General features: G+C 34.7%; 2 protein-coding genes across 2 annotated transcripts in view; one reads left to right on the forward strand and one right to left on the reverse strand.

The window, feature by feature from the left end:
• Positions 1–556: 556 nt before the first annotated feature.
• Positions 557–10741, reverse strand: LOC137397191 (microfibril-associated glycoprotein 4-like). Its single transcript, XM_068083478.1, has 6 exons — positions 10429–10741; positions 9722–9784; positions 9371–9589; positions 8199–8335; positions 1522–1648; positions 557–1135 (listed from the first exon to the last, which is right to left on the reverse strand). Exons 1-6 carry the CDS (start codon positions 10739–10741, stop codon positions 1005–1007), a joined length of 990 nt encoding a protein of 329 aa, XP_067939579.1. The 3' UTR covers positions 557–1004.
• A 7364-nt stretch (positions 10742–18105) lies between these two features.
• Positions 18106–27729, forward strand: part of LOC137397192 (angiopoietin-related protein 1-like) — a 32095-nt gene continuing 22471 nt past the window's right edge. Inside the window, exon 1 of the mRNA XM_068083480.1 lies at positions 18106–18136. Within this exon, the coding sequence (XP_067939581.1) occupies positions 18106–18136 (31 nt within the window). The remainder of the gene's footprint in view (positions 18137–27729) is intronic.

Here is a 27729-nt window from a genome sequence, read left to right on the forward strand (position 1 = left end):
ATGGTTGCTAGGCAACAACAAGACAAACTTACAGGGCCAACAGCCAATACAACATACATGGTTGCACGCAAAACTCAAACAAGCAAACGATATCCACAACCGATACAAATAAATGGTTGCTTGGAAAAACAAAACAAACTGAAACTAATAACATATGCAATGCATATGGTTGATGGCAACAACAAAAGGAACTGAAACTTCTCACACCCTATACTCCATTATTGGTAGCCAGCAAGAGCAGATCAAACTGAAACTGTTAACAGCCTATACAGCATCTACAGCTGGTAGCTGTAACAGGCCAAACTAAAACCAACATCAACCTATGCATGATATATTGTTGCTAGCCAAAACTAAAAAAATCTGAAACCAACCGCATCCTATTTAAACTTTGTGGTAAACAGCAATAGAACAACAAACTGAAAAAAGCAACTTTATTGCTACAACAAAACTATACAGAATATAATTTTAAGCAGCACAAAAAAGAAAAAAAATTGTATCACATTTTTATGCATTGCATCATAACTAAAATGTTTGTCTATTAGTAACTTATGCTCTTATATGCAGTGTAGAAAAGTGACGTTCGAACTGATGGTTCATTTTCAAAATGGTCTAAAACTCGCTAAGATGAGTCACAGAGAAGTTTTAAACAGTTTATGATTCATTTTTTGTAACAGTAACCATTTCAAAACCTCAGACGATTCTCAGTCATTCCCATGTTCATTATTTTTACATATTGTTTTTGACAGCAGCCATATTTAGTTAATTATACAAAATTTTCTCTACAATAGCTGTAGAAAATAAGTGTATTATGTTATATATTTGATGTTGTATAAAATCATCAGGAAGTTATAAAAGTGCTTATGATGATGCAATCAGACAACCACCTTATACTCAAATCAAAAATATAATATGTTGAAGTGTCAACAAAGTCAAGTTTTTGTTTCAACTAGTAAATACTATTTAGTTACTAATAAGTTGTGTCTGTTGAGCCGAGTTGGTAAAATTTAATTTCTACTGACTCTCATCACTGTCTCTATAAGAGGGTATAGGTCAGACCAGTAGGTTCCTTGCCTGCTTGAAATGTTGTAGCCTCCATTGAGGTTAGACACGGTACAACTCTTGTACCACCAAGCACCTGTAACATACACACTCCTGAAGCCAAGACCATATTAAAACTAAATATAATTATATGTCCATGCTATGTCGTATATGCAAATGCCCTTTACTGGATAGTCTGTGTTTATTATAACTGCATTGATGATAACGCTATTATTTTCTAAAGAATAATATTTGTTAACTTTCTTACACGTTCACTTGGTATAAACAATCAACAATATGCACGCTAACTAGTTTTGCTACAACAATAAATGTTGTAGCATAACAAATGTTGTAGGGTTAATAGTTCTTATATAACATAATGTTTCTCATTTATCGGGCAACTAAGGAAAAAATAAATATCTAACAATAATTATGCATAAGTGTGCTGTCAAAAATAGATAGTCAAAAAAAGATTACAGTTACCATAGCATTCTTCTGCGCAGCTGCGATAAAATCCATCATTATCTCTGTCCTTTGTCGAGAAGGCCATCAAATTGTGGAAAGAGAGACCAAACTCTTCAAGACTCCCATTATAAGCTACACTGCTAACCTGTTTTAAGATACAGTGCATAACATAATACATATTTATACAATAGAAAAGAAGAAATATACCACAAATAACTTACTACCTAAGATGAATAGGAAGTTCAATGCGATAATAATGTTTAATGAAAATTGTTTACTTTTTCAAATTCTGAATTTTATGAAAAACAATACTTTTACTATTCGCTAAATGTTGAATTTTAAAATATAAAATTATTTTTGGTCATTTTTTAATGTACAATATTATATCTACAACTTGCTGAACTCTTGGCATAGCCCAGGTGATAAAAAAGTATTTGCGAAAAAATCATTTTTTACCATATCCCCCTTTTAACTTTAAAAATTTATATCATGGAAAAAAGTGTTTTAGTGTAGTGCAAATAAGTTGAGATAAAAATAAACGACGAGTACATAAAATCACATACGTAAACAGATTAATGCTTCAACAGAAACTTATGGTGTCAACTTTTTGGTCCATGATACCGGGGACAACCTAAAAATGAGATATCAAACTTTCATTGTCTGATACTATGTCTGATCAAACAAATGGAGAATGTAGAAGGATTCTTATTCCAGACAATAAATGAAAGCTAACTGTCAACTTGAAATCATTTAAAGATTTATATACATCGAAAATATGAGTTTAATGACACATTTGAAATAGAAATTGAATATTTAAAAGTTAAAAATTGCCAGAATAGGATATCGATGCAGAAAAAATGAGCTTTTAAAAACAAACTCAAATGGTATTATTATTTGATGATGAAATGTGCACACAAAGCAAAAGACATCCAGAAAATATATACAGTATATGGTGAGAGGGATGGGAAAGATAGGAAAAGTTTAGCAAGGTGATTATGCATGTCCGTTAGTAGATTTGAAGTTTGAAAGTTGCACGTTCAATTCGAGATCGAAGATTTTGTTGCTGCTATATATATATATGTATATATATATATATATATATATATATATATATGTATATACATATATACATATATATATACATACACATATATATGTATGTATATATATATATCAACTCTATTAAAACCTTGTTTAATTGTCGCATACAACTTCAGCTGTCAGCGCATGTGAGACCATGTTTGTAAAGGCTTTACAAGTAAACCGTACTAATACTTTTAGATGTTCAATATCACAGTTTGGGTCCACATGATATTTTGAATCAAAAGAATAGCTCAATGAACGCGTTTTATAATCCCCATTTCTAACCTTACTGCTTAGCAAGAATGATGCATTTAGGTGAACATTGGATATGTAATAAGATAGAGTTTTATTTTATACATTATTTTACTTTGTAAAATTAATGAAGTTTTTAATATATATTCCACCTTTAAAGAATGAAGTAATTCAAAATACTACACTCATTTGAAAGTGTGACATGTTGTTGATTTTTTAGATGGCAACTACTAATCACGATAAGAAAGTAAGGTGAAACTGTTTGTTTTAAATAAAAGTTGGCTTTTAAAAAAGGCGTATCTCTTCATGTAACTATATGTAAACTAATTTAAAAAAGCAAACTAATGTAGCAGAAAAATTAGACCAGCTAGACCACTAGATATAAAACACTTTTGGTCGCAGATATTACACTAAAGACTGGTGTGCTTTAAGTTGTATGTTAATGTATTTTTACAAAGTATATAGAGTTCATTAAGATTTGCTTGCTTTTCGCTTGTGTACACATACACCAGAATTGTGAAGTTTTAAATAGTTTCTAATTGCAAACTGGATAACATTATAGTTTGGTTAAACATTAGAAATCATTTTGACAGATCACCGCAGTAGGCTTGCTTCTTGCCAGGATACTATGACCAAGGTTTTTAGCAACCATTGAATGGTTTCCTTTTGCGAAAGCACATTCGTGCTGTTTCCATGCTCACACTGGCAGATCCTATGCAGGCTAAAAGTCAGTGTTTGCAAATTGAAACAAGATACAAGCAACTGACCAGAACTTTGGTCTAACCTGTGAGAGACGGGCAACAGCTGAGTCTAGTGCAGACTCTGACTGAGGAGGTGATCAGTCAGCTAACTGTATTGGCAAAGCAACTGACTGGTAAAATCTCAAATTAGTTAGGTCGGTTTAGCCTCATGACCAACAAAAGGCATATATTTCCTTAAACCGAACATACCTTTTCACTGAGATTACAGAAAGGATAGAAATGTCCAGGGTTACTGCACCAGCCAGGAGCAACTTAGTTCGAGAAACGGAGTTGGGCTGCAGCAGTAAACCCTACTACGCCTTGCACATAGGTCTTCAACAGTCACTAAACAGACTGGACTTGAGTCAGCCGACTGGCAAAATAGAGTGGAAAACCTTTAATGGGTTTTAATATCTCGGAAATGTAAGAAAAGAGAGGATCATGGCTTAAGCCATGTGTGACCAGAAAAAAATGCTCTTAGCTTTAAAAGAAGTATTATGTGAACCACCCAGGGAACTACATATATGCATGAGTGACTTCAAATTCTCAACTCTAAAGCCAGGCTGGAACAATGAAAAGAAGGCTGAAGGTTTTGCTAGTAGGCCTCTGGTGACACTCAAGCCAACTAAAAATGTGGTATGGACACCAGCCCTAAAACCATAAAACTTATAAAGCCAATCCTAATTCAAACTAATTGTGCTAAAGCACTATGTCAGCTGGACCCTCCTTAAAAGGGTCTGGTTCAGGCCCAGGTTACAAGAGCTGGTGGGACCAACAAGAGAGCCAAACACTCAAAAATGCCAAATTAGTTTTACCACTAGGTAAGCACCAACACCAGCACAAGAAGGAAAGTTTGGCTTTTTTTTAGACTTTCAGTTGACTCTAAAATTTAAGAAACCTCCTTAAAAGGAAGCTGGGGAAATCGCCAGTGCACTTCTTGCAATATGCAGGTTGTACCGTTTTCTTGTTAAGCAAAAATATTTTTGATCAGCTGTCCAAACTAACTTGAGACTATTTGGAGAAGAGTTGCAGCTACGGGCTGTCAGCTGAAAAGAACTGGTTACCCATCTACAAAGTAATTCGGCTGCTCATATGCCTGAGAAATGTTAAGAAAGGGATAGTCTTTGTGATGAGCTACATCAGTGAGGCCGCTACTCTGAGAATTTTATTTCTGGTGACCAATTCTCCCTGGAAGTCTAGCAAGAAATAGTCTCGGTTGACAGAAAACATTTGGTCAACATTAACTGGTGTGCAAAAACATAGTTTGCGTAAAAAGGAATGGGGAACATGAAATCAAAGTTGATCTCAATGTGAAACCCGTTATTAACAGAGCTCACATAATTTAGTTATTCATGACATACAGAGTCAAAACGGATAGTCATAAACTGGAGGCTTTAGATATCATAGCCAATGTTGATGGCCTACAGAATCAGTTGGCATTATAGTTGTAGCCAAGACAAAATATGGCAGTATAAGGATATTTCTGGGCCCAAAGACCTTAAAAAGCTGTGTATTGAGAATACCCTCACATACCCATCTTGATAGCCTAGCTCATCAATTTTCAGGTATGAAGCTATTTATGATTCTTGATATGAAACATGAATATCAGCATGTCACATTGGACAGGTAGAGTCAACTACTTACCACCTTCAACACTCTTTTTGGAAGGTGATGTTCTAAAAGGTTGCCTTTTGGCATGAACTCATCAGCTGAGGTCTTTAAAAAGAGAGTTGAGGAAATATTTGGTGACCTCCAAGTAGCCATATGCTTGGATTATTTGATAGGGTAGGGAAGAAAACAACAGGAACATGAATCAATATCAGGCAAGTACTGAAGAGAGCTAGGAAATATAATTTCAAGTTCAACCAAGATAGGGTTAAGCTGAACAAATGTGAGGTAAAGTACTTTGGCCACAAAGTATCAGCAGATGGTTTACGCCCAGACCCTGAGAAAGTGAAAGCCGTATCTGAAATGCCCAATACAACCAATACCGCAGTAGTTCAAAGATTGATGGGTTCAATGAATTTTCTGAGAGCTTTCATTCCCACCATATCTGAACTCACTGAACCACTTAGAGTGCTTTTGAAAGCTAATGATTTAGAATAGTGTTGGAACGCAAAACAAAATAAAGTCATAGGCAAAATAAACCGAGCTCTCACTAGTAAACCTTTCACTTTAGTGTTGTGTAGAGAAAAAGACAATGTTGCAAATTGACTCTTAAAAAGCGGGTTTAGCAACAGTTTTTTTTATGCAATATAGTCACCCCATAGCTTATGCATTCCATGTTTTAACAGAGACAGAGCAAAGTTGGCCTCAATTTGATAAAGAGTTGCCAGCTATTGTACATGAATTTGAAAAATTTCTTAGCTATGTGTAATGTCGCCCAATCGATGTTCAAACTGACCACAACTATTTAATAAATAGTGTGAACAAAGGCCGGTACAAAGCATCACCTCACCTGCAGAAATTTCTGTTGCGGCTGCTTAAGCACCATATGCACTGCATTTCTTATGTCCCTGGAAAACTCCTTTACCTGGCTGACACCTCATCTCATGCCTATATTGACAATGTAGATGGAGATTTCGAGGAAGATTTTATGGTGGTTTACACAATTTGTGTTAGCAAAAAAGTTGCCCCATTGCTGCATACCAAGATGATCAAACCTTGACTCAATCAAAAACCGTCATATTTGGATGGTTGGTATTGGAACACCAAAAGCAATTTACCCTCAAAAATCCACTCATTTTGGAACGTTCGCGACAAATTCTGCATACAAGACAACTTCATCTACAAAGGAGAAAAGCAATTGATACCTTTTAAGTTTTGCAAAGAATACTTACAGATCTTACACAGAGGGCATTTAGGAGTGACCGAGTGCACATAATGAGCTCATCAGTGCATGTTAGGGCCTAGCATAACTGCGGATATCAAAGAGATCATATCCAACTGTGCAACATGTTGGAGGTAGGCCAACGAAAACAGCGAGAATCACTAACTAATCTCTCATGAGGTGCTCTAGCTGCCATGGAGCAAAGTAGCTATGGATGTGATGGACTTTATAGACAAAGCTTATGTTGGTGTCGAAGACTTTTATTCCCACAACTCAGAAGGGTGTCTAGTAAAACAAAAACTAAGCGAAGATGTGTTTGAGGTCCCGAAACCATTATTTGCGTTTCAGGGTGTACCACTAAAGGTAATTGCTGACAACATGCCCTTTAACAGCATTGATATGGCTAAGTTTGCATTTGAATGGAGTTTCAAGATAACTACGTCAAGCCCCAACAGCCCTAAATTGAAGGGTCTAGCTGAACGGTTTGTGCAACTCATCAATACATTTCCACGTAAAGCTGCTGGGTCACACTAATACCCTGTATGAGGCCATACTTGCATAATGTTAAACGCCATTTGCTGGCCTATCTTTTAACCCAGCTGAAATGCTGTTTAATCGAATCATTCAATGTCCATCACCTTGCATTCTTAATAATCCATGACATTGAGCTATGATTGCTTATGACACTGTACTGGTGAGACAAAGATAACAAAATCACTTCATCACAAGATGGCGAAACCTCTCAGACCTTTAGGCGATAAAGAGGTTGTGATGATCAAAACTAAAAAGGAAGAAAGGTGAATGCCAACTCATGATGTAGAAGTGATACATCAAAATAATACGTTTTTTGGTAATGCTCCGATCGGTATCCGTAGTAAAAGAGTACACATCAAACCAGCTACAAATGACAACCATTAGAATACTCTGTCAGTGGCAATTGAATCACCAGTCTCACATGTGGCCAACTAGAGAGAAGATGACAGCGTCACACTTCTTGCTATACTAAAGGTCCTATCTACACTCAGGTTTTGTGTAAGGAGTATTCGAGAAAATAGAGAAACCCTTTCACCACATTTTAGTGACTACTACGTGAGATAATCGATACTAGATTGCTTTTGTATACATGTACTTATATTATTAACCAGTGGCTACAACCGAATGTAATACTCACCTAGCCAGTAACCTGTTTAAAATTATTGTTCTGTAATATCTGGCTAGGATTATTTCAATTAGTCCTACAGATTACTCAAAATCATATTTGTGAGGACTACTAACACTAATTACTCGTTTTACTATGAGACTCATTATATACTTAAAATTGAGTATGTCATATTATTACTAGTAACTTATTACATGATCGTCACATGGCTTTAACTTTAGCATTAATATACAAAAAAACATACTACTTGTTTCGCATGGAGGACAAAATTGCTACGAAATACCTTTTGATATTATGTAAACAAACTGGGTTAAACAATTAGAAATTTAGTAAGGCTGGCCAGCCACTTAGGTTTGTAATATTGTCTCTAACTCTATTGAAAAACAACACAAATAATACAGGTAGTACACCTTCTAACACTCATAGTTGTCTATATCTTTTCTAGCATACTTTAATTTCCTGATGTCTTCGTGCACTATGTAATCACATTCATCTTGTAGTTGCATATCTCACTATTAGTATACATTCATTCTACATGGCCATATGTACTCACAATTGCTTCATAGTCCTCTCTTTCTCTCACTAATAACATTCATTCACTTGCATGCCTCTCTACATGCTTTGTACTCACATTTAGCCTGTAGTTGTCTTCCTCACTGCCAATGATGAAGCTCGGCCATGTTCCTGACTTTGTAGTCCCATTGGCCGCTTTGACAAGAATATTTAGCTTCCAATTAGTCTGAGATAATGCATGAATGTTATCTAGTCCTAAAATATAATAATACAAATACTATTATTAAATGAAAAAAAATTAAATGCAGGCGGTAATACATTATAAAAATATTAACTTTGGTCATGATATCCACAAGGATGTCCAGTTTGTTTAAGCATTACATTTAGCAATGAAGTAGCAAAATTAATTGTTGAATCAACTGATTAATATTAAATTTTTTTAATTAATTCACAAAAAATTACAGGTTTTATATATTTTACAACACAAGCAGAAAATACTTGAATGTTATGTTTTTATTTATTTGTTTGGGTGTCTGTTTAAACATCAACCTCGGAAAAACATCTATTGTGTAGATGATAACGTGTGTTAACTATTTCGCTACCAAGTTTATTTCTAGCTTTGCCCGAATTTATGTTTGTGTTCACACAAATGTTGACGTAACGTCACTAAGTTTGTGTTAACTTGAGAATTAAATAAGTTATCTACATACCGTAAAAATCAAGTTGTTGAAAAGACAATTTTTCATTTGTAAATTAAAAAAAATCTTAATTCAACGCCATTTGAAATCAGCAAAAAGTTTTACAAACTATACCAACATTATTTTGCTAATGATTTCAATATTGGTATTTCGATTGTCGCCTTATTATTCGGTTACTAGTACAATTTTTTCCTGGAATACATGCACCAAAAGAATTGGAATCACTCAATATAGAGTTAATGGAGTCTCAATGGCGAAGAATGTTAGAAGCTTATACGGCTTAAACGATAGCGGTGTTATTCTCGCCTGTGTTTTTTTTGTGCGGTGAACTTCTGTTTGATAATGAGTGAGCAGCTAGTGAGAGGCCTGCTAATTATTTCATATTGTTAGCAACGAGCTTGCTTTTATGGAGACCAAATTTTGGTTTATCTGAAGTGAAAGCTGAGTAATTGTAAACAAACTAACACACTGTCTAAAATCCGATGTATTGGCTTCCGGCCATAACTTGATAGTAACCCTAGCCAATACGTCAGCTTATGGTAGTGAAAGAGTAATAATATACTTGAAAAGAAGATAAGTCCAACTTTCATACCTAGCCAGTACTCTCCTGTTATGGTACCAAATCCTTCTTTATAATGCAACCAGTTTTGGTAAAAATCGACCTTGCCATCGAAACGTTTCTGGACAATAGTCCATCCATGATCATCAAAAAAATCACACCAAACATATAATGGTTTGGAGTTGTTGGTAGGGGGATCTATTAGGTAGACTCCAGAAGTAGCTGATCCATTTTCGTAATGTTCTTGGCAATCTAACAAAACATTTTTAAAAGCTAGTATTATGTGGGTTGGTATAGCAAATGCCTAAATAGTACTTCACAGTGTAACATAGTCCATTTTTTTCAGCAATGAAATGTGCTGCATGCAAGAAAAAAGGAGATTACCTTTGGCTATAGACAGTGTTTTTGTTGCGTCTTTTTCTGTTACTGCTGACATCGACCTGGCTTCTGTAAATTAAAATGGGTTTAAAGATAATTTCTTTATAAACTGATATACTGATATACTCTGATATACTTACCTGGCACAAGGATATCCATGAAAAGTTTGCTACAAACCAATTTGACTATGTCATATTGTTGAAACTTTCTGTGATATAGAGGTATTCAATATTTTTACTGTTTCAAGTTTGACTGATTAACTTTGCATGTTAAAATGATTTATTTCTAAACAAAAGAAAACATGAATATTTGAACCTTGCAATTCACGTTGTACTGGTTAGACAATTAGCATCCTTCGAGAAATTATGGCCATTTATAGCAAATTACTCTTAACAAGACTGAAATCCTGTCACTCACTACTAGAACGAAAACAATTTTAATAGACAAAGTATTCAATTACCACTCATTTGCCACAATGTTGTGATCTCTCTCTTCATAGTTTCTAATGATGATCTCCGTACTGTAGATTATGTCTAAATATTTCTATAAGCAGTTTTTGAGTTTGAGAGTTTATGTAAGCTGGGCATTTTGCAAAAAATTATTATCATCAGGAATCCAAATATCAAGCTGATTGTACAAGGAGGGATTGATTTTATAGAAGCTAGTAGAGTTATATAGAAAACAATGCATACTTTGTAGAAGTCATGTATTACCTGGTGTGGTGGCAGAGCTGGTCATTACCGGATGACTTTTAGAAGCATCAGAACGACATGACTCAAGAGTTTGCAGCAATCTGTTGAGTGTAAGCTTTGCTAACTCTAAGTTTAGAGACTTCAGGTGATCATCGGTGAGTTCACGTTTAAACCTGTCAAGGTCAGGGCAATCAGCCTTTAGAAGTTGATGAATAGTAAGGATTTGCTGTTGATAAAAAAACAAGTTTTGCTCAACACTTCCAGGTTCAATAACATTAGATTGTACAACTGATATTAGCAGAATGAGCAGGGTGGTTTGTGGAAAAGTCGACATGGTAAAGTTGTCAAGTTTCTACTGCTCTAATCACTTTGCTTTCTGTAGTTATATACTAAAAGAATGAGCACATGATTAGCTCCTCTCACGAGCCAATCAAAGCATTGGCATTGATCAAACTTGTATTTATTTGTGGCTTAATGTACAACAGACCACCCACATTATCATATGACGTTGGTGGACAAAGTTCATCATAATAAGAGTAGTAACCAGGAAGTAGACTGCATGTCACCTGCTTATCAACATTATGTTGACTGAGTAAATATTTTGTAACATATTTGTAACGTCAAGCTGGTGACCGGTAAGATAAGATTAGTAGTGTCAACAGGAAAGTCATGCATTTGATACTGTGAAGTTCATCATGCTGCAATAAAGAACTCCATACAACAGCGGATGCTGACATCCACGTTTTAGTAAGAAACATTCGCATGTAAATCACATAAACAAAGTTGTTGAAGATAATGTTGACTTTCGAAAATGTTTTTGACGAAACAAATATTTATTACTGAGCTGGAAACTGCCATAAAATGCTAAAAATATAACCCAGATTGCCTCTGATTGTGATTAAATAGCCTGATTGCTAACAACCATTTCGGGCTCCAATCAAACTAACCCAGTGACATTAAACCATGCCTTGTTGCAATCTCATATACTAGTTCAATTAACATTCTGGTCAAAATAATTTATTTTCAATTCAAATCTTAAACTGTGATGTATCAATTCTAATAAAATAACAATTTATTTTAGCAACTATTAAAAGCATTTATCTAACCTAACTGAGTAATTAAGTATTGAATCATCATTGATTAAGTGTGATGTACACCCAAATTTCTTCCACTTACGGCTTGGTCGAGTCTCAATTAGGCCAATTTTGTCTTTTTGACATCAACTCTACCTCAATGCACACAAGCAAACAAACACAAGTTAGTATAAGCTTATACTTCAGAAATATGTAATTGAGTAGCATGAAGGCATACCAGTCACTATTGTGTTTAATTGAGGAGCGACAAACTTTATATAATAAATAAATAGTTTAGGTCCCCGTTTTTTGGCTTCTCTGCGCTAGTGAAGTAAAATGGGTAAAACCAATCAGCTCGGCTTTGCAGTACAGAAGGCACATATATGCTAAAGTAATCAAAGCATCAAAGCATAACACAGAACCAAAAACTTTTAGGACCATTTTTACCGAATTACTTCAAATTCGTTAAATAAAAGATTCACCTAGTAAATGTTAGTACCTAAAATACTTTGATTATAAAATTACATTAAATAATTTGTAAAGTTCGATTAATTTTTCCTAAACCATGTTTTTTATTAGTTTTGCTGCCAAAACATAATGTTAACTCATTTTTCCAGGTTTTTAATGATAAAAACTTGACTAATTATTTTAAAATTTTGAAATACAACTAAAACCAAATATGTTTTTTTTGTCACTGTTGTTGAATTCTTCCAATACTAACATCAATCTCTGACTAAACTCAAACCGAATACACAATTGTTCAAATAGGACATGCAAATGAAATTTATGAGTTATTAACTGTCAGAAACAATAGAAACTTGCAAAAAAAAACTTCTGTCATGAACCAAAGGATTTATGTTGTAGTTAAATTGGTAACAATTGCTTATATTGTAGTACACTTGCCTTGCTGGTTAAAGTACAAATGTAGCTCACACACACTGACACTCTTCAAACGGTGGGATGTATTTTATTAGCAGACACTTCGCTGTTTTTTAGTTAGTGGTGAGCATTAGTAAATATATGCTATACTTTGTTACTTTATCTAATGAGTTGGTTTGAAAAAACTAATAGGCATGTTTCATTCTCCCTTCAAAATCCCCTCGCTGGAGATACTGACAATAACTTTTAGTTTCGTGCAGTATATTTGCCACACTTTATGTATAAGAAAAGGTTTTCTTGTATTCTAATTGTATTCTATGTTTATATACTGTTTATTTCCAAATTGAGTAAAATTGTCATTTGTAGAGCTTCCAGTTTCATGGTAAGGTAGAATCAACATTATTAGCTGGATCAATGACAACCTTGTGCTGATTTTTTAAATATCAAAGCTGCAATTAAAATTCTCAAGTAAAGGCAAACACATATATGGCTGCAGCCGAAGGTAGCTTCTATTAAACTGAGAAAATCCTGGTTAAATAGGTATATTTGCTAACATTGCTCTGACAGAGGTCATGGTTTTCTTTGAAGAATGATTATTATAATTATAGTTTTAATCTGATTGTGATCACAGTTAATAATGATTAAGCAAGTAGTTTCTGCTGCTTAATACTGGTATCTTCTAAATAGTGTATGTCATCAGCAAGCAAATGCATACAAAATGATGTCTGCTACTTTCTTATCTGCCTTATAGAAACAGTTTTAAAAGAGTCAACTTTTTATCAGATACAGCTGCCACTCTCTAGTTCAAACAGGAGTGTTATCATTCCAAACCCTAGATTTGGACTGCAATAAGATATTGGTAGTGGATCAACAAATATTCTTTTCAATCAATTATTTGCCTGCCACAACATTGCAATATACTGCTAGCTGCATGTTTGTTTTCATAGCATAGACTGTACTCTCAGTAACTGTTTGGCGCCAGCTTCAAACATACATAATGATGCTGATGTACTAAATATAAACGTATAACACTCACGATATGCTTTGCCATTATTAGATTTGCGTTTGTAAAATGCAGTCTATTTTTGTTTTTCATTGACATTTCTAGACTAATAATATTTATGCTTATTTTTCCATTTTTAATGTTTGTTACACAACTGGGCGCTGTATTTATTTTCCGTTCTTTTTGTTGGCCAAAACATTGATCCCTGTAACATATATGATGACGCTTTGGGTTTACTATTGCTCACATAAACTTAGTCTTGTAGTAGACTTGTGAGAAAAGGTGGATAATGTAAAGATAAGATGATTATACTGTTCTGAATCTCTCAACCTCAAAATTTGTCAGAAGTAAAAGTTAAGGACAGTTTTAGTGAATCAACACCATGATAGGCCACTTTCTCATGGATTTGGAAGTAAAATATATTCATATAAATTATATCAGTATAGTTTTGATTGTTTGAATAAAAAGTCAACTAAGTGTGTGAGAACAGCATATTCATTATTATCCGCAACATTTCAATCTCAATACAAATACACATAATACATCTTTGAAAAAATACTGATGAATGCTCTGATTATCGTTATATGTTCTGGCATTTTCTCTAGTAACACCTGCCATTACTATTCATAGTTTAACTGATGGGTTCTATAGTGAGTGCTAGTAAATATAGTAGCTGAAATTGTAGCCTTATAACAGCAGCCTTATTGGCCAAAAGGTACCTAAAAAGATATTTTAATTATGCTATCCCTTTTTATGAATATAATATTTGTTATTAATTCGTAGTTTAGGTATTAGCTAAATGAATTAGCAAAAAATGGTAAAGCATGGGAAATTATAGATGTTTGATGTATGAATATTCTAAAACAGCCTTTATACTTCGTTTTAAATGTATTTTTTGCAACTTTTTTCATATATTTGTTCTAGTTATATTTACAGGAATAATAAAAATCTAACAACATTACTGCATAAGCTATATAAAACAAGCCTAAGTAGCTGAAAATAGTACCTAAAATTTTAGAGCAAACATAGATGAGTTGATCTTGATATAATAAAACTTTGACTTAAAACTGTGCAAGGCTTTTAAAGAATATTACATCTTTTTTTAAGATACGGTCTCTATCTCAAGAGGCCTCCTTTGTTGTACCGCAAAGATAACATTTATTGTGCCACTGGGTGTTGCAGGAACTGAACTGTGTGAGAGTTACCCTTCATATGTTGGAAAGCATGAAAGCGTGATTAGCTGTACCATAGTTCATGCTGAGCAGATATAGTTAAGGCAATGTTGCTGTTATAATAGAGGTTGTTTGTGACCGAATAAGCATCACAATAGGAAACGCATAGTTCAATCATTTATTAATCACTGTTAATTAACTGCTGACCTCTGATAGGTCAGTTTGGTGAAAGCTCTGTGACTGACTGAAATTTTCAATTTTTTTTGTTTTTTCTGTAAAACATTTTTGGGGAACTTTAGATTTTGTTCTGGTTGATTAGGTATCTAAAATGAAACTATCTTTGCATTAATCTAATTGAATAAATCCTAAAACCGAAACTACATTCACATAGGAGCTGTTGTTATTTCTGAATAGATGTTTTTTGTAGTAGTCATAATCGGTATGCTATAGTGAAAACAGTAACTCCTAATGCTATGGGAAAAATTATGTAAGATCAGTACCAGTCAATAAAATATATATATATATATATATATATATATATATATATATATATATATATATATATATATATATATATATATATATATATATATATATATATATATATATATATAGTGCCCTTGTGTATACTTTTAAATATGTTTTATTACCAACTATGGAATTAATAGAACCGATGGCTAACCAGTTAGGTGGTGCATGTGTGTGTGCGTGAGCGTGTGTGCGTGTGTGCGTGTGGGTGTATGTTGTGATCAGCTACAACTAGCAAACTTTAAGCATAAGCTGGTTATTCCCAGAACCACCTACATTGAACCTTCTATGCCAAATAATGACACAACAAAAATACTGCTTTCAAGTCATGAGGAATAACTTTGCTGTAATTTAAAGTCTTATAACACCTTATGATAACTTGCTATGGCAGTATTAAATTTTTATAACACTTCATGATAACCTTATATGATGACATTAAAAATTTCTGCTAACCTGTGCTATAACAAAAATTGCAATTATTAAAATAATGGTGAGCAAGGCAATAAAAAAGAAAAAACATTCATATTTCAAATTGAGGGGCAGCAAACAATTTTGCTGGCTTGTCAAAAGTGTTAAAACTGATGTCTCTTAGCAATATTATTGAGCAGAGAAAAATTCACTTTGAAAAACTCAACTCCTAAACAGAAGCTTACATTGAGATTCCTTTTTTATGCAAATACACAAGAAATGTAAGTTAAACACCTTTACAGACTGTGTACGCAAGGAACATCAGCTTCCTCATCGTAAACCAGCAAACAAATTGACGAAACATTTTCTCTTTTCGTTATGCTGGCTGAACTTTGCTACTGTGCTGCACTGGCAGCCTAGGAGGAGTGATATGTACAAATAAGGTTAAGAATTGTCAGCTACTTGCTCTATGGTCTTAATATGGTTATTTCTGCAGGTTAGGCTATTACATAAATTAATGACATTTGAGTTTTAACCCTTCACAGCCATCCATGTACAATTTTAGCTTTTGGTCTATTGCCAGCCGTTTTACTAAAGTAGTCTATTTTGCTGCAGGAGATGTATACATTGTTTGTGTCAGACTGACCCTCTATCTGAAACATTTTTTAATATATATATGTTAGCAACATGTTAACAAACAGTTATAAAAAAATGTCAATGTATCTATATTGTTCGTGTTACTGAAGCTATGTGAGACTACAACCGGTACAAAACTATACCCATCTGCTACAATGTTCGTTATTCTTACAGCACTCTTACTTTTGCCACAATCACAGTCAGTGAGTTCACTTTCATTGCATAAACAGTTATTTAGTTCTGAACTGGCTATAATGCCATCAAAGTTCTTTGTTTCCTAAATTGGTAGGTTTTTATGAAAGCCATAATAACACTAATAGTTTGAACATCAGAAAGAGAAAACATGTGTTTTTGTGTTGGAAATTTCCAAACAAAGATTAAAAACTGCTTTACAAAGTTAGGCTAATTTTATGAAAAGAATTCAGAAAACACTGTCAATACAATAAAAATACTAAAGATCGTTGTTTACATTGTCAACGAATAATAAAATTAGGTTACTTTACAGTTTCTTGGAAATTTCGCAAAATTGCTCATGCGGCAGTAAAAGGGCTAATCACAAAAACAAAAAGGAATCGTACCACAAGTTAGGCAATACTAATATGGAATAAATAGGTACTTAAGGTATATCTTAAAAAGGTGGGTTGTATCGGCTATATTGAGAAGATTATTGTGCGTCATCTCCTTGCCTATTGTGATGACTTCGCAATTAAGAAATTTTTTCACAGTCTGATCGGATTGTAAACCTTTAGCTCTCTCAGCACTCAATTGAAAAATCAAATGTTAGGTGATCCAGTGTCTCTGAGAGCCATTCCATTACTGCTTTTGAGCAGCAGTGTAGTGCTTACAATAATCTATCAAAAATTTGAACAAGACCCTCCATGCTCATTTTAGGATAGCAAATCTCGAAAAATGATAAGATAGATGCTGTATGCTTATACTGTATGTATAGATGGCTTCGAACAATGCGATGAAAGCGGAAGTGTCGGAAGCTGGGGATACTCACCGAAGTGATAATGAAAAGTCTCTGCCGGCCTTTGAAGAGACGACACCGTTTACTACAGAGTCAGTACCAGTCTCCAGTGCTACCTCAATGATTCAATCTGAGACCATGGAGGTTGCTGAGGATGTAGAGAGAGGGGGAACAACCCAAAAGGAAGGAGCAACTATGAAAACTCCAAGCTTGAAGATTAAGAGACTATACAACAAGGAGGTAGATTCTCTTATCCAGAGAGCAAAGGGATTTCGGGGATGTGACCTGTGCTCCTTTGTGGGAGACGTCAAGCAGGTGGCTGTACATGTTCGACAGCATTACACCAGGTTCTTTTGCCTCTGTGGTTATTCGGCATCCACCAAGAACTCTATATTTGGGCATGTGCTCAAATTAATGAAAGCTGATGATCATCTCCACAAGCATGTGCTGACCTGCTATGAGTCAAACAAATGCAATTTTGCTTGGTTTCTAAAAGAGCATAATTTGCCCGCAGATACTCCTTATGGAAAGCTTAAGAAGTGTGACAGAAGCACCAAGATTCTTTCTCCCGCTCTGACTTCCGCTCCAGCTGTTGCTATGTTTACATCTGCTCTTCTCGCCTCCTCTTCATTTCGAAGTCAAGATATTAGGATCAGAAAAACACCGAGCAAGATTGCCGAGGATGTCACAGAAATTAGGCAACATAGAGCGCAACAAAGTAAGCCCAAGCCTAAAGCTGATTTAAGAGATTTTCTCAACAATCAGAAAGCCCTGAGATGGGAGAGCAAGAGGAGAGAATATCATTCTTACCCCACGAAGAGAGTCCCCACTGATAAAGCTCCTTCCGAATCCTTCCCCCAACCCACAGTGTCCGATTTTCAAAGGTAACTCCAGCAGGTTACGAGAGAGAGGGACGAGATCACCGAGAAATACGAGCTGCTGAACTTTAAATATGGGGAAACCCTGAGAACCCTCCAAAAAGTCAAGCAGCACATTGATCAATCTGTGGTAAGCAACAAGCAGCTGTTAATGGCTCAAGCTGCACTTGACTGCAGTCTAGGTTAGTGAAGAAACTTGCCCTGTTGAATCTTCTTCGTAGCGATAACGTTACGTCAGATTTACAGTAATAGTTCTCCCAGCCTTCATCATACCTCACCATGAAATCTACTCGATCGATGTAGCATTTTAATCTTTCATATATCTGAGCTACATCTAGGGGTGGAGAATGTGGTGAAATTACGTGGTCAGGCTATGCATTAGCGAGTCATTAATATAACGCTGTTTGTCAAGCGCAGGTCTTTGCCCTTCCTGATAGTTAGCTTCTCACGGAATTTTGCAAAGTTATTGATAGCCTGTGTTCCACACTTGTTTGTCCATTGTAAGCGATGAGGTTACCATTTTTCTTTATGAATACCGGCTCATAAAAGAGCTAAGGTTAGGGTAACTAGAAGATTGCTAGCTTTTCTTCTTTGTTGGAAAGCCGAGGTATTAAAAAAGGAGAGCGAGAGCTTTTACAAGGATCGACGTGTAATTCAGTTGATTTTCTTTTATGGCAGACTGTAACAGTTAATGTGCTCATTCTTTTTGGTAAAATAACATATGTAAAGTTTTCTGAGTACATGTGTCGACAACGTGAGTTTATCTTTTATTGGTGACAAGTGATTATTTATTAGATAATATATTTTGTTGTATTGGTCTGCACACTGTCTTCTGTTTGTGTACCGCTCGGTCTACTTTGGCACTCAACTAATCACAGGTATTACACAGTCACTGACTAAGGCACGCAGTACGCTAATACAGCCGTATTTATTTAATCACACTTGATAAGGTCAGACAACTTGTAACAGATCCCACATAGTAGTGCTTGCAAGTGCCATAAGTCGCTATATTAGCGAGAGGCAAGTGCAAAAGTTCACTATAGTACTATTCGGATGTCTCCCTTCACTCCCACGGCCTCTGTCCATTGTATCAAGTTATTAACCCTTTCACTGCCATTCATGTACAAATTTAGCTATCGTCCTATTGCCAGCCATTTTGCCAAAATTTATGGATTTTGCTTCATGATACGTATGCAATTTTTTTCAACTTAAACCTACATCTACAACATTTTTATTATATATTTTATTTTTGTACACTTGTTAACAATTATTGCTATAAAAATCAATGTATCTACACTTTGTGCATTGTTAAAACTATATGTAGCTACGATCGCCACGAAGCTAAAGCGTTACTCAACAATTTTCTTTATTCCTACACAACTATCAATTTCACCACTATTGAAGTCAGTGCTGCTACTTGCATTGTTTGTGTAATTACGAAAATCTGAATCTGAATTAACAATAATGTCATCAACATATGTAATTATCAGTTTTCTAACACGGGCGGTACTTACTAAAACTTACACAAAAATGTTCGTTTTCAGATTGGTAATTCTCAAACAAAATGTGAAATAGCTTCATTATTTTAGGGTAATTTTATAGAGAAAGCTGATATATTCAGCATAAGTAATTCTCTGTTTTCTAACTTGAGAGATACTTACGAAAGCCATAACAACACTAAATAGTTTAAACGTCCGAAGGAAAAAAACGATCGTTATAAGTTGGGAATTCCCAAACATGTATGCGTTACTATTGGCTGAAAGTAATCACATGAATGGATAATGATTGTTGTTGCTGGGTAGCCGTTGGACATTGATCGTTTTTGCAAAGAGCTAGTTTATTTTAAGCAGGAATATCTCTGGACCTTGATAATTTTTATTGAAAACTTGTCACAGAGACTAAACTGCGTGACCAGAACTATTAAAAGAAGATATATCTAAAATTTTGAGAAAATGTGACACCGACCATTCTTCCGTTGAGGTCTTCAAATGTTTGTGTTTTTTTTGTTTTGTCGAAATCTCCAACGAAAGAAATAACTATTTTTAGAGTAACAAAAGAGTCACCAATGTGTCACCAACAAATTTAAAGTGTTCTTCACTGCATTTAAATAACAAAAAAGTTATAATTTCAGGAGTGAGCAGTCCTAGTCTACTATCACTTACACTAGACAAGCTGTATCTTTGTTGAAAAATTTTGAACTGGTCAGTCAAAAATCCCTGCCGGTTCATCTATTTTCAGACTCTGCTTGAGATGAGAGGTAAAAGGACTGTTAGTATAGCATGGAAAGTTTTCTTTGTTTGATTTGCGTCATAAATTGGTTCAAAATAAGGTTTTAGTGCTACATTATATACTGCAGTCAAAGGTTTTACCACCTTTAATAGTGCCTGTTTATTTTTTTTTTCCAATATTTATTTTTCTTTTTTTCAATATGTAGCACAAAGGCGACTTTATCATTAGCAAACGATCTGGCCTGTTTTTGGTCGCTAGATACGTACATCTTCTTGACGTCTTTGAACAGCAAGTTTGTCCCAAAATAGTATTTGACCTTATGAAACTCCCTGTCAGTTTTTTGAAAATTCCAAAGGCATTTGGCCGACTATAAACTTGGTGAGAGGAATGCTCTTTTTTAAAGTGGTCTGAACAAATCACCTAGTCAGCTCTATTTTATTATCAAGTAGAAAAATAGTCTGGTTAGCTTTTAGTTTTGACAACCTGAATTTCAAAAAACCTGAATTTCAATCTTTTAAACTTATTTTGCTTTGTAATTACATGAAAATATGGATAATGGGCAAGTTAACAATTTTTATTCAGTTACCATTTATAGAATCTTATAGATCTTATATAATGAAAGAGACCGACCGGATTAAGTGTCTATAGCAATATAATTAACTGGGGTGGTGCACACCTATAGAATAAATTAGCAACCTTGTTACCAACATGTGCCTCAACTGTTTTCTTTAAACCAAGTTCAATATTTATTGATTTGGTAAATTTTGATGGATTGTCAAAATGTGTTTGACAATGGAGAAAGAAAATTTGGTACAGTTTACGTCCTTCGTCTATACCCTAGCTGGAAGTTGGTCAGAGCTGTTTGCCAGTTTGACAATGATTTGGGTTAGACACTTATACAAAGAAGACTTGATGATAGTATTGACTTATACAGAGTATGGAGTGGCTATGTTGATAAATTTGGCTACCTTGATAGAAAGTACTGGATAAGTAGCTAGGACTAAATCAACTGTCAAAAGTTATACAATGATGAGCTAATTAAGTGTTGGATAATGGGAGGAATAAAAGTGACAGGTTTATTCTGATTTTCTGGTTTAAATAAGATCAACTTTAATTCGTAACCCTAATGTATTTCATAAAATTCTATATTATCCACGTCAGTGAAAAAATCTCTTTAGTGGTTTTGTCTGGTGGGTTTGATTCCTCTACTCCATTTCTTTGTAATCTGGTTTTCTAAGCATGGGAAAAGTTTTAAGTGTTTCCAATATAAGATGCAGCAATACTCCATCTTATTTATAATTCCAAAGCAGATATTAGTGATTATTACAAATTTGTTTTTATGCTATCAAACTTGTTTGCTGTTTCTGACTTTCATGGGGTATCTAACATGCTCTGATAAATATTTGATCTCTATATCTACCATTTTATCCATGATAGGTTTTGATGCCATTTACTATCCTACAAGAACTAACAAGAAACTGAGTGTCTACCTGGAAGCACATGATGGTGGTAGTAGAGCTGCTAACTACTCCACCATCTGCATTGATCATGCTGATTTTGATTACACTATTCATGTATGTATGCATAATAAAATCTCGTACTATGTAAATATCATCATACTAGGGGATTGCCTGTTCTTGTACCGGTAATAAAAAGGTTTGCACAACGACTCAACATTTATTTGTCAATTGACTTTAAAATTAATGTGTTTGTTTATTTACGTGTGCGCTATAAGTTTGATCATGCCTATGTTTTATATAGGGGTATTATGAGGAGGTTTTTTTAGTAATTGTCTTTTAGTAGGATTGTTAAATCTAAAAACAGAGGTACTTTAACTAATATAATTAAGATTTACAGGTCTAGTATGTATTAATCAATTAATCCTTTAAGTTGCATGAACCTTATGAGGCCAAATGGTTCTGATTGTTGCCACTTGATCAGGCAGTTCCAGGTTTGAATCAAATGTGCTCCAGATTTTGTATTGCTCAATTTCATTCACAATAACTCGATATACATTGAAATGTGACACACTGTGACTTATATATAGAATTGCAAGAGCTTTATTGCTGAAATATTATTGTCCTTTTTGTCAAGCTTTTCACAGCTTAATTCTAGTATAATGTAATTATAGCTTTTTGGTTTATGTGGCTTTTTTTGTTTTTTTAGCTTGGCTAACCAGCTGTTGATAATACTTGTTATGGTGTGATTAAAAAGTTGGTCACTCCTGTTGTAGCTGTCATGTTAAACTGATATGAAAAATATACTGTCTCAACGTTCGCTATAGTAATTTATGTTTCAGCTATAAAACATAAACGAACAACAAGTTATGGACACAGTTACCAGATTGACTACTGCTTCACTCTTTGTTGGAAAACTGGATTATTTAGTTGCAAAGACTATATTATACTCATTTATTTTCAAGTAGAAAAATAGTCTGGTTGGCTTTTGGTCTCCACAATCAGCTGCCTTCAGCAAACCATAGTCATAGCTATGGTGTGACGAAGTACTCTGCGCAGAGCTCACGGCACCCCAAATATTTGTAATGCACTTTTCTTGGTTAATTATTTTTGAATTTTGATGCAAAATATAAGATAGAACATGCCTTTTTGTGCTTATAACAATCAATTATTCATATTATGTTTTCAGGACTGTTGTAGTTAGAGCAGTGTTTCTATACAAATTCAGACCAGGATATTTAAAGATATGAAATATTTATTAATTACTTCTCTTTACTTCGACAGTATTTAATTGATCACAGTCGATGTTTACGTTTTTATGAAGTTCATTGTAAGGTATGAACATACAGCTAAAATTTTTACTTTAAAACAATTTGTTAGCAATCATTTTAAGCTCACCTAATAATTTGCCATTTTAAAAAAAAGATAATAAAAACCACAAAAGCTACCATAATAGATATAACATAGCTTTGTGTGTAAAGATTGCAAGAGAAACTTATAAAAATGAATATCTCGAAAACATGGAACCTGTCGTCTGCAGGTTTCAATACTTTTGGAAAGTGTTTATCTTTTAAATCAACTTCAGATTTTGGTTAAGACTGTACTGGTTTTAATTATGTATATTTATGGTCTGCCTTCATTATTGTTGTTTTGACTGAATAGAAAAGCTCAGACACATTTCGGCAATTTGAATTAAATGCAATTTTCTTAAAATGCAGTAAAAGAGTTTGGAGGTAAAAACGTATCTTATGTGCCTGAGCTTAAGGCAATTAATGCAACAGATCATCTTCATTTAAGCATAGAAAATAGTTAAAATTATCAGATTCAAGTTTTCTAACCTCTGTCTCATTTTAGACGAGGAAAATCAAAATTTGGAGATATCCGTTAATATATTTTTCATTGCAAACGAGCAGTTCAAAATTACTTTCTTTAAAAACCTGAATTTCAATCTTTTAAACTTATTTTGCTTTGTAATTACATGAAAATATGGATAATGGGCAAGTTAACAATTTTTATTCAGTTACCATTTATAGAATCTTATAGATCTTATATAATGAAAGAGACAGGATGAAGTGTCTATAACTATATAATTAACTGGTGTGGTGCACACCTATAGAATAAATTAGAAACCTAATTAACAACATGTGCCTCAACAGTTTTCTCTAAACAAAGTTCAATTTTTATTGACTTTTCAAAATTTAATAAAATTTCAAAATATGTTTGACATTTAGATTTAAGTTTTTATTTTTTTGGTTTGAATCGTTAACTCATTTTCATAACGTTCTATATTCCTATCTATGATGAAAGACTAATCAAAAGTTGGATAATCGAAAAAAGAAAGCAACAGGTTTATTTTGGTTTTTTGGTTTAAATAAGGTCAACGTTAAATCGTTGACCCTATTTCATAACATTCTATATTAGCAATGTCCGTGGAAAAAATCTCTAGTAATTTGTATGGTGGGTTCCATTCCTTTAATGCATTTCCTTGTAATCAGGTTTTCTAAGCATGGGAAAAGTTTCAAGTGTGGCTGATATAGGATGCAGCAACATTATATTTACAATTCCCAGACATATATTAGCGTTTGTTCAAAATCTGTTTTATGCTATCAAACTTTTTTGCTGTTTCTCACTTCCATTGGATACCTAACATGCTATAATAAATCTTTGACTTTTACAATCAATGATTTTTTATGTTATGTTTAGACCCCATTTACTATTTTACAAGAACTAACAAGAAACTGAGTGTTTACCTGGAAGCACACGATGGTGGTAGTAGAGCTGTTAACTACTCCACCTTCTACATAGATCATGTTGATTTTGATTACAGAAATCATGTATGTATGAATAAGTAAAGCTGACTCTATGTAAATATCATCATACTAGGGGATTGCCTGTTCTTGCACCGGTAATAAAAAGGTTTGCACCACAAATCAACATTTTTTTGCCAATGGATTTTAAAATTAATGAAGTTGTTTATTTTTGTGTGTGTTATAATTTTGATCATGCTCATGTTCTATATTTGGGTATTCTGAGGAGTTTTTTTTGCTAATTGTCTTGTAGTCCTCGATTGTTAAATCGATGAACAGAGGTACTTCACAGAGGTATATCATTAAGATTAACAGGTCTAATAGGTATTAGTTGATTAATCCTTTAAATTGCATGAACTTTATGTGAATTAACAGGTCAAATTGTTGCCATTGTTGTCAGGCAATTTTGGGTTCGAATCAAATTTGCTCGTTTTTTCATTGTTAATTTTAGTTCTCAATAGCTGGCTATACACCGACACGTGACACACTGTGCCCTATATATACTTACTAGGTGCGTTACCCGTCTACAGGAGCAGATTCACGGGCAGCATAAGGTTTATTGAGAGTTGTCTTTCATACGGTAAAACAACTCCAAATATGCAGTCTACTGAAATTGTTGCTCTGAATATGCATACACATATCATGATGTCAATAATGATTGGGAAAAACAAAAAAAGTCTACAATGTGTTTTACAGCTAGATGCGTGTAAAATCTAGTAAATATTTTAGATTCATGTGTCTAGATTCATGCATCCGTTCATACCCGTCTATGGCCTGGCCCGTCATACCCGTCCATGGCCCATCTACCCGCCTTGGCTGACCAGTCTATACCCGCCTCGCAGTTGACTATCGCGCTTTTGCATTCGCCTCGCCATCAATCGCCTTGCAATCATCCGGCCCGCATCTGCCTCGCAATCAATAGCCTCGCACTCAATCGCTTTGCAGTCAATTGCTTCGCACTCAATCGCTTCGCAATTAATCGCCTCGCACTCGCAACTAATCGCCTCGCAACCAATCGCCTCACACTTGCAATCAATCGCCTCACACTCGCAATCAATCGCCTCGCACTCGCAATCAATCGCCTCGCAATCAATCACCTCGCAATCAATCGCCTAGCACTCAATCGCTTCGCAATCAATCGCCTCGCACCCGCCAACTCATCCGAAAAGCCGCGCCTGGAACACTCGCTGCACTCGGGGCAAAAAAGGTCTTTCGCACATCCCCGAGTGACGCAACAGCCTCAAACCGCTAGCTGCATAACCCGTCCACAGGAACAGATTCATGTACAGCAAGAGGTTTATTGAGAGTTGTCTTTTACATTGTAAAACAACTCAAAATATGCAGTTTACTGAATTTTTTTGCCTTGATCGCATTACGAATACACATAGCAGTCATATAGGTCAATAATGTAGGGGAGAACAATGTAAATCTGCCATACGTTTTACAGCTAGTCTACAATGCATCAGTCTCAAACCACTCAAATCGGAGTAGCCCTATTTGTGTACAGAGAACTGATAATGAAATTGACATTGCTAGGCAAACTGAAGTTCTTCAAACTGGCAGTATTGAAAAGTTTGGCATCTTTTAAAAAATTATACAAAATATTTTGCTATCGCCAGCATTTATTGAATGGAGACTTCTACATTCTTAAAACACTAATCATAGCTCACCAGTTTTTTGTCTATAGCCTGTGTTTTGACATGGTATATACAAACAGTAATGAGGTTGTGTCAATAAAATTTATAAGTATAACAGCACAGACAGTATGATGTCAAGGCAGATACAGCATTAGCACTTAACGATAGTAGAACAAAGCGCCGACATTATAGCCTTTTTTATGAGATACAATAAGGAAAAGAAATGCATGAAAAGATATATATACTGAAAAATATGTTAGAAAATGCTGCATGTGGTATAGCAGAACATGAAGGGCATAAAACAATAACACAATGTTAGTTCAATGCAACACTTGCGGATAGACAACATTTTTAGTTTTTCTGTCGGGCGTATGAAGAAACAGTTTTCGGCGTGTGCCTACTTTTGAGCAGGCGACGTATAGCTGGTCATGGCTGATGCAGGGTGACAGTAAGTCGATAGCAGCTGCTCTCTTTCTTTTCACAATAGCGTATCGCAACTCTCGGAGTACTCGTGAAAATTCTGTAATAGTAAGTTACAGTAGGCCTACTCGTAGCTGGAAAAAAATTAGTAACTCGGCTGCTGAAGGAAATGAACATGACCCACTATCACGAACAGCGGCAAATCCAACGTCATTAAGTAGTGGAGATGTGGCAATTCATAGACAATACAACATCGTATAAGAAACACTTACCTTTTTGATGTGGGAAGTAGGTGAGAAATGCGTTTTTCCAGTGGTTCCAAGAAACAAACGTTTACGTGACCTTCTCGGTACACGTTGGCAGTAATTATTAATTGCATGTAAATAACTACTCGTTAATTTATTTTATTTAATGAATAATACATTTGTATAGCTGTATAGACACCTTTGTATAGACCGCAGAACTCAGGAAGGTGCTTTTTAACACGGCAGAAAATTTGCCGTTGAAAAAGCGTGCTAACCGGGGATTTCGGTTAATGTGCCGAGCGGTGAAAGAAAAACAACAGAATCGCCACACCTTTATATAAGCCATTTGGCTCAAATCGTCAGAGAAAAGTAGCGATTAATAGTCCATATTACGATATTTAGTATTCATATTAGTTCGGTTGGCTTCGCTCGACCAGATGGAAAAAGAATGACTGCTCTATAATTTATTTACCGTTACTACACATATTAATTCAGTTTGCTTTGTACGACCGAAATTCGTACGACGATAAAAGAAAAGACCGCTCTATAAGGCGGACAATTAATCAATCACACAGACAACGATTGCCGTTTATATAGTAGATATATATATTTATATATATATATATTTATATATATATATATATATAATTGTTTCCTCACCCCGGATACCCCGTATGGGTGGTAAATTCTGCTCTAACTCGGGTCTCCTACCAGAGACCTGGGAGTTTGAGCACTCGCCTCAAGATCTTAGCTGTTCCCAATAGCGCAATTTTCTGCAACTCGCCTGAGTTGATTGTTTTTGGTATTTGGGCAAGCCACATTTTATGCGCCGGTGTTATTGTGCCCAGTGCCCCAATGACTACTGGGATTACAGTTGTTCTTACATTCCAGCATTTTTCTATTTCTTCTCCAAGAGGGAGATATTTCTCTACCTTTTCTTTTTCTTTGCTGGCTATATTGTAGTCATTGGGTACCGCTAT

Source organism: Watersipora subatra, chromosome 5, assembly GCF_963576615.1.
Source record: "Watersipora subatra chromosome 5, tzWatSuba1.1, whole genome shotgun sequence".
In the NCBI taxonomy this organism is placed as follows: Eukaryota; Metazoa; Bryozoa; class Gymnolaemata; order Cheilostomatida; family Watersiporidae; genus Watersipora; species Watersipora subatra.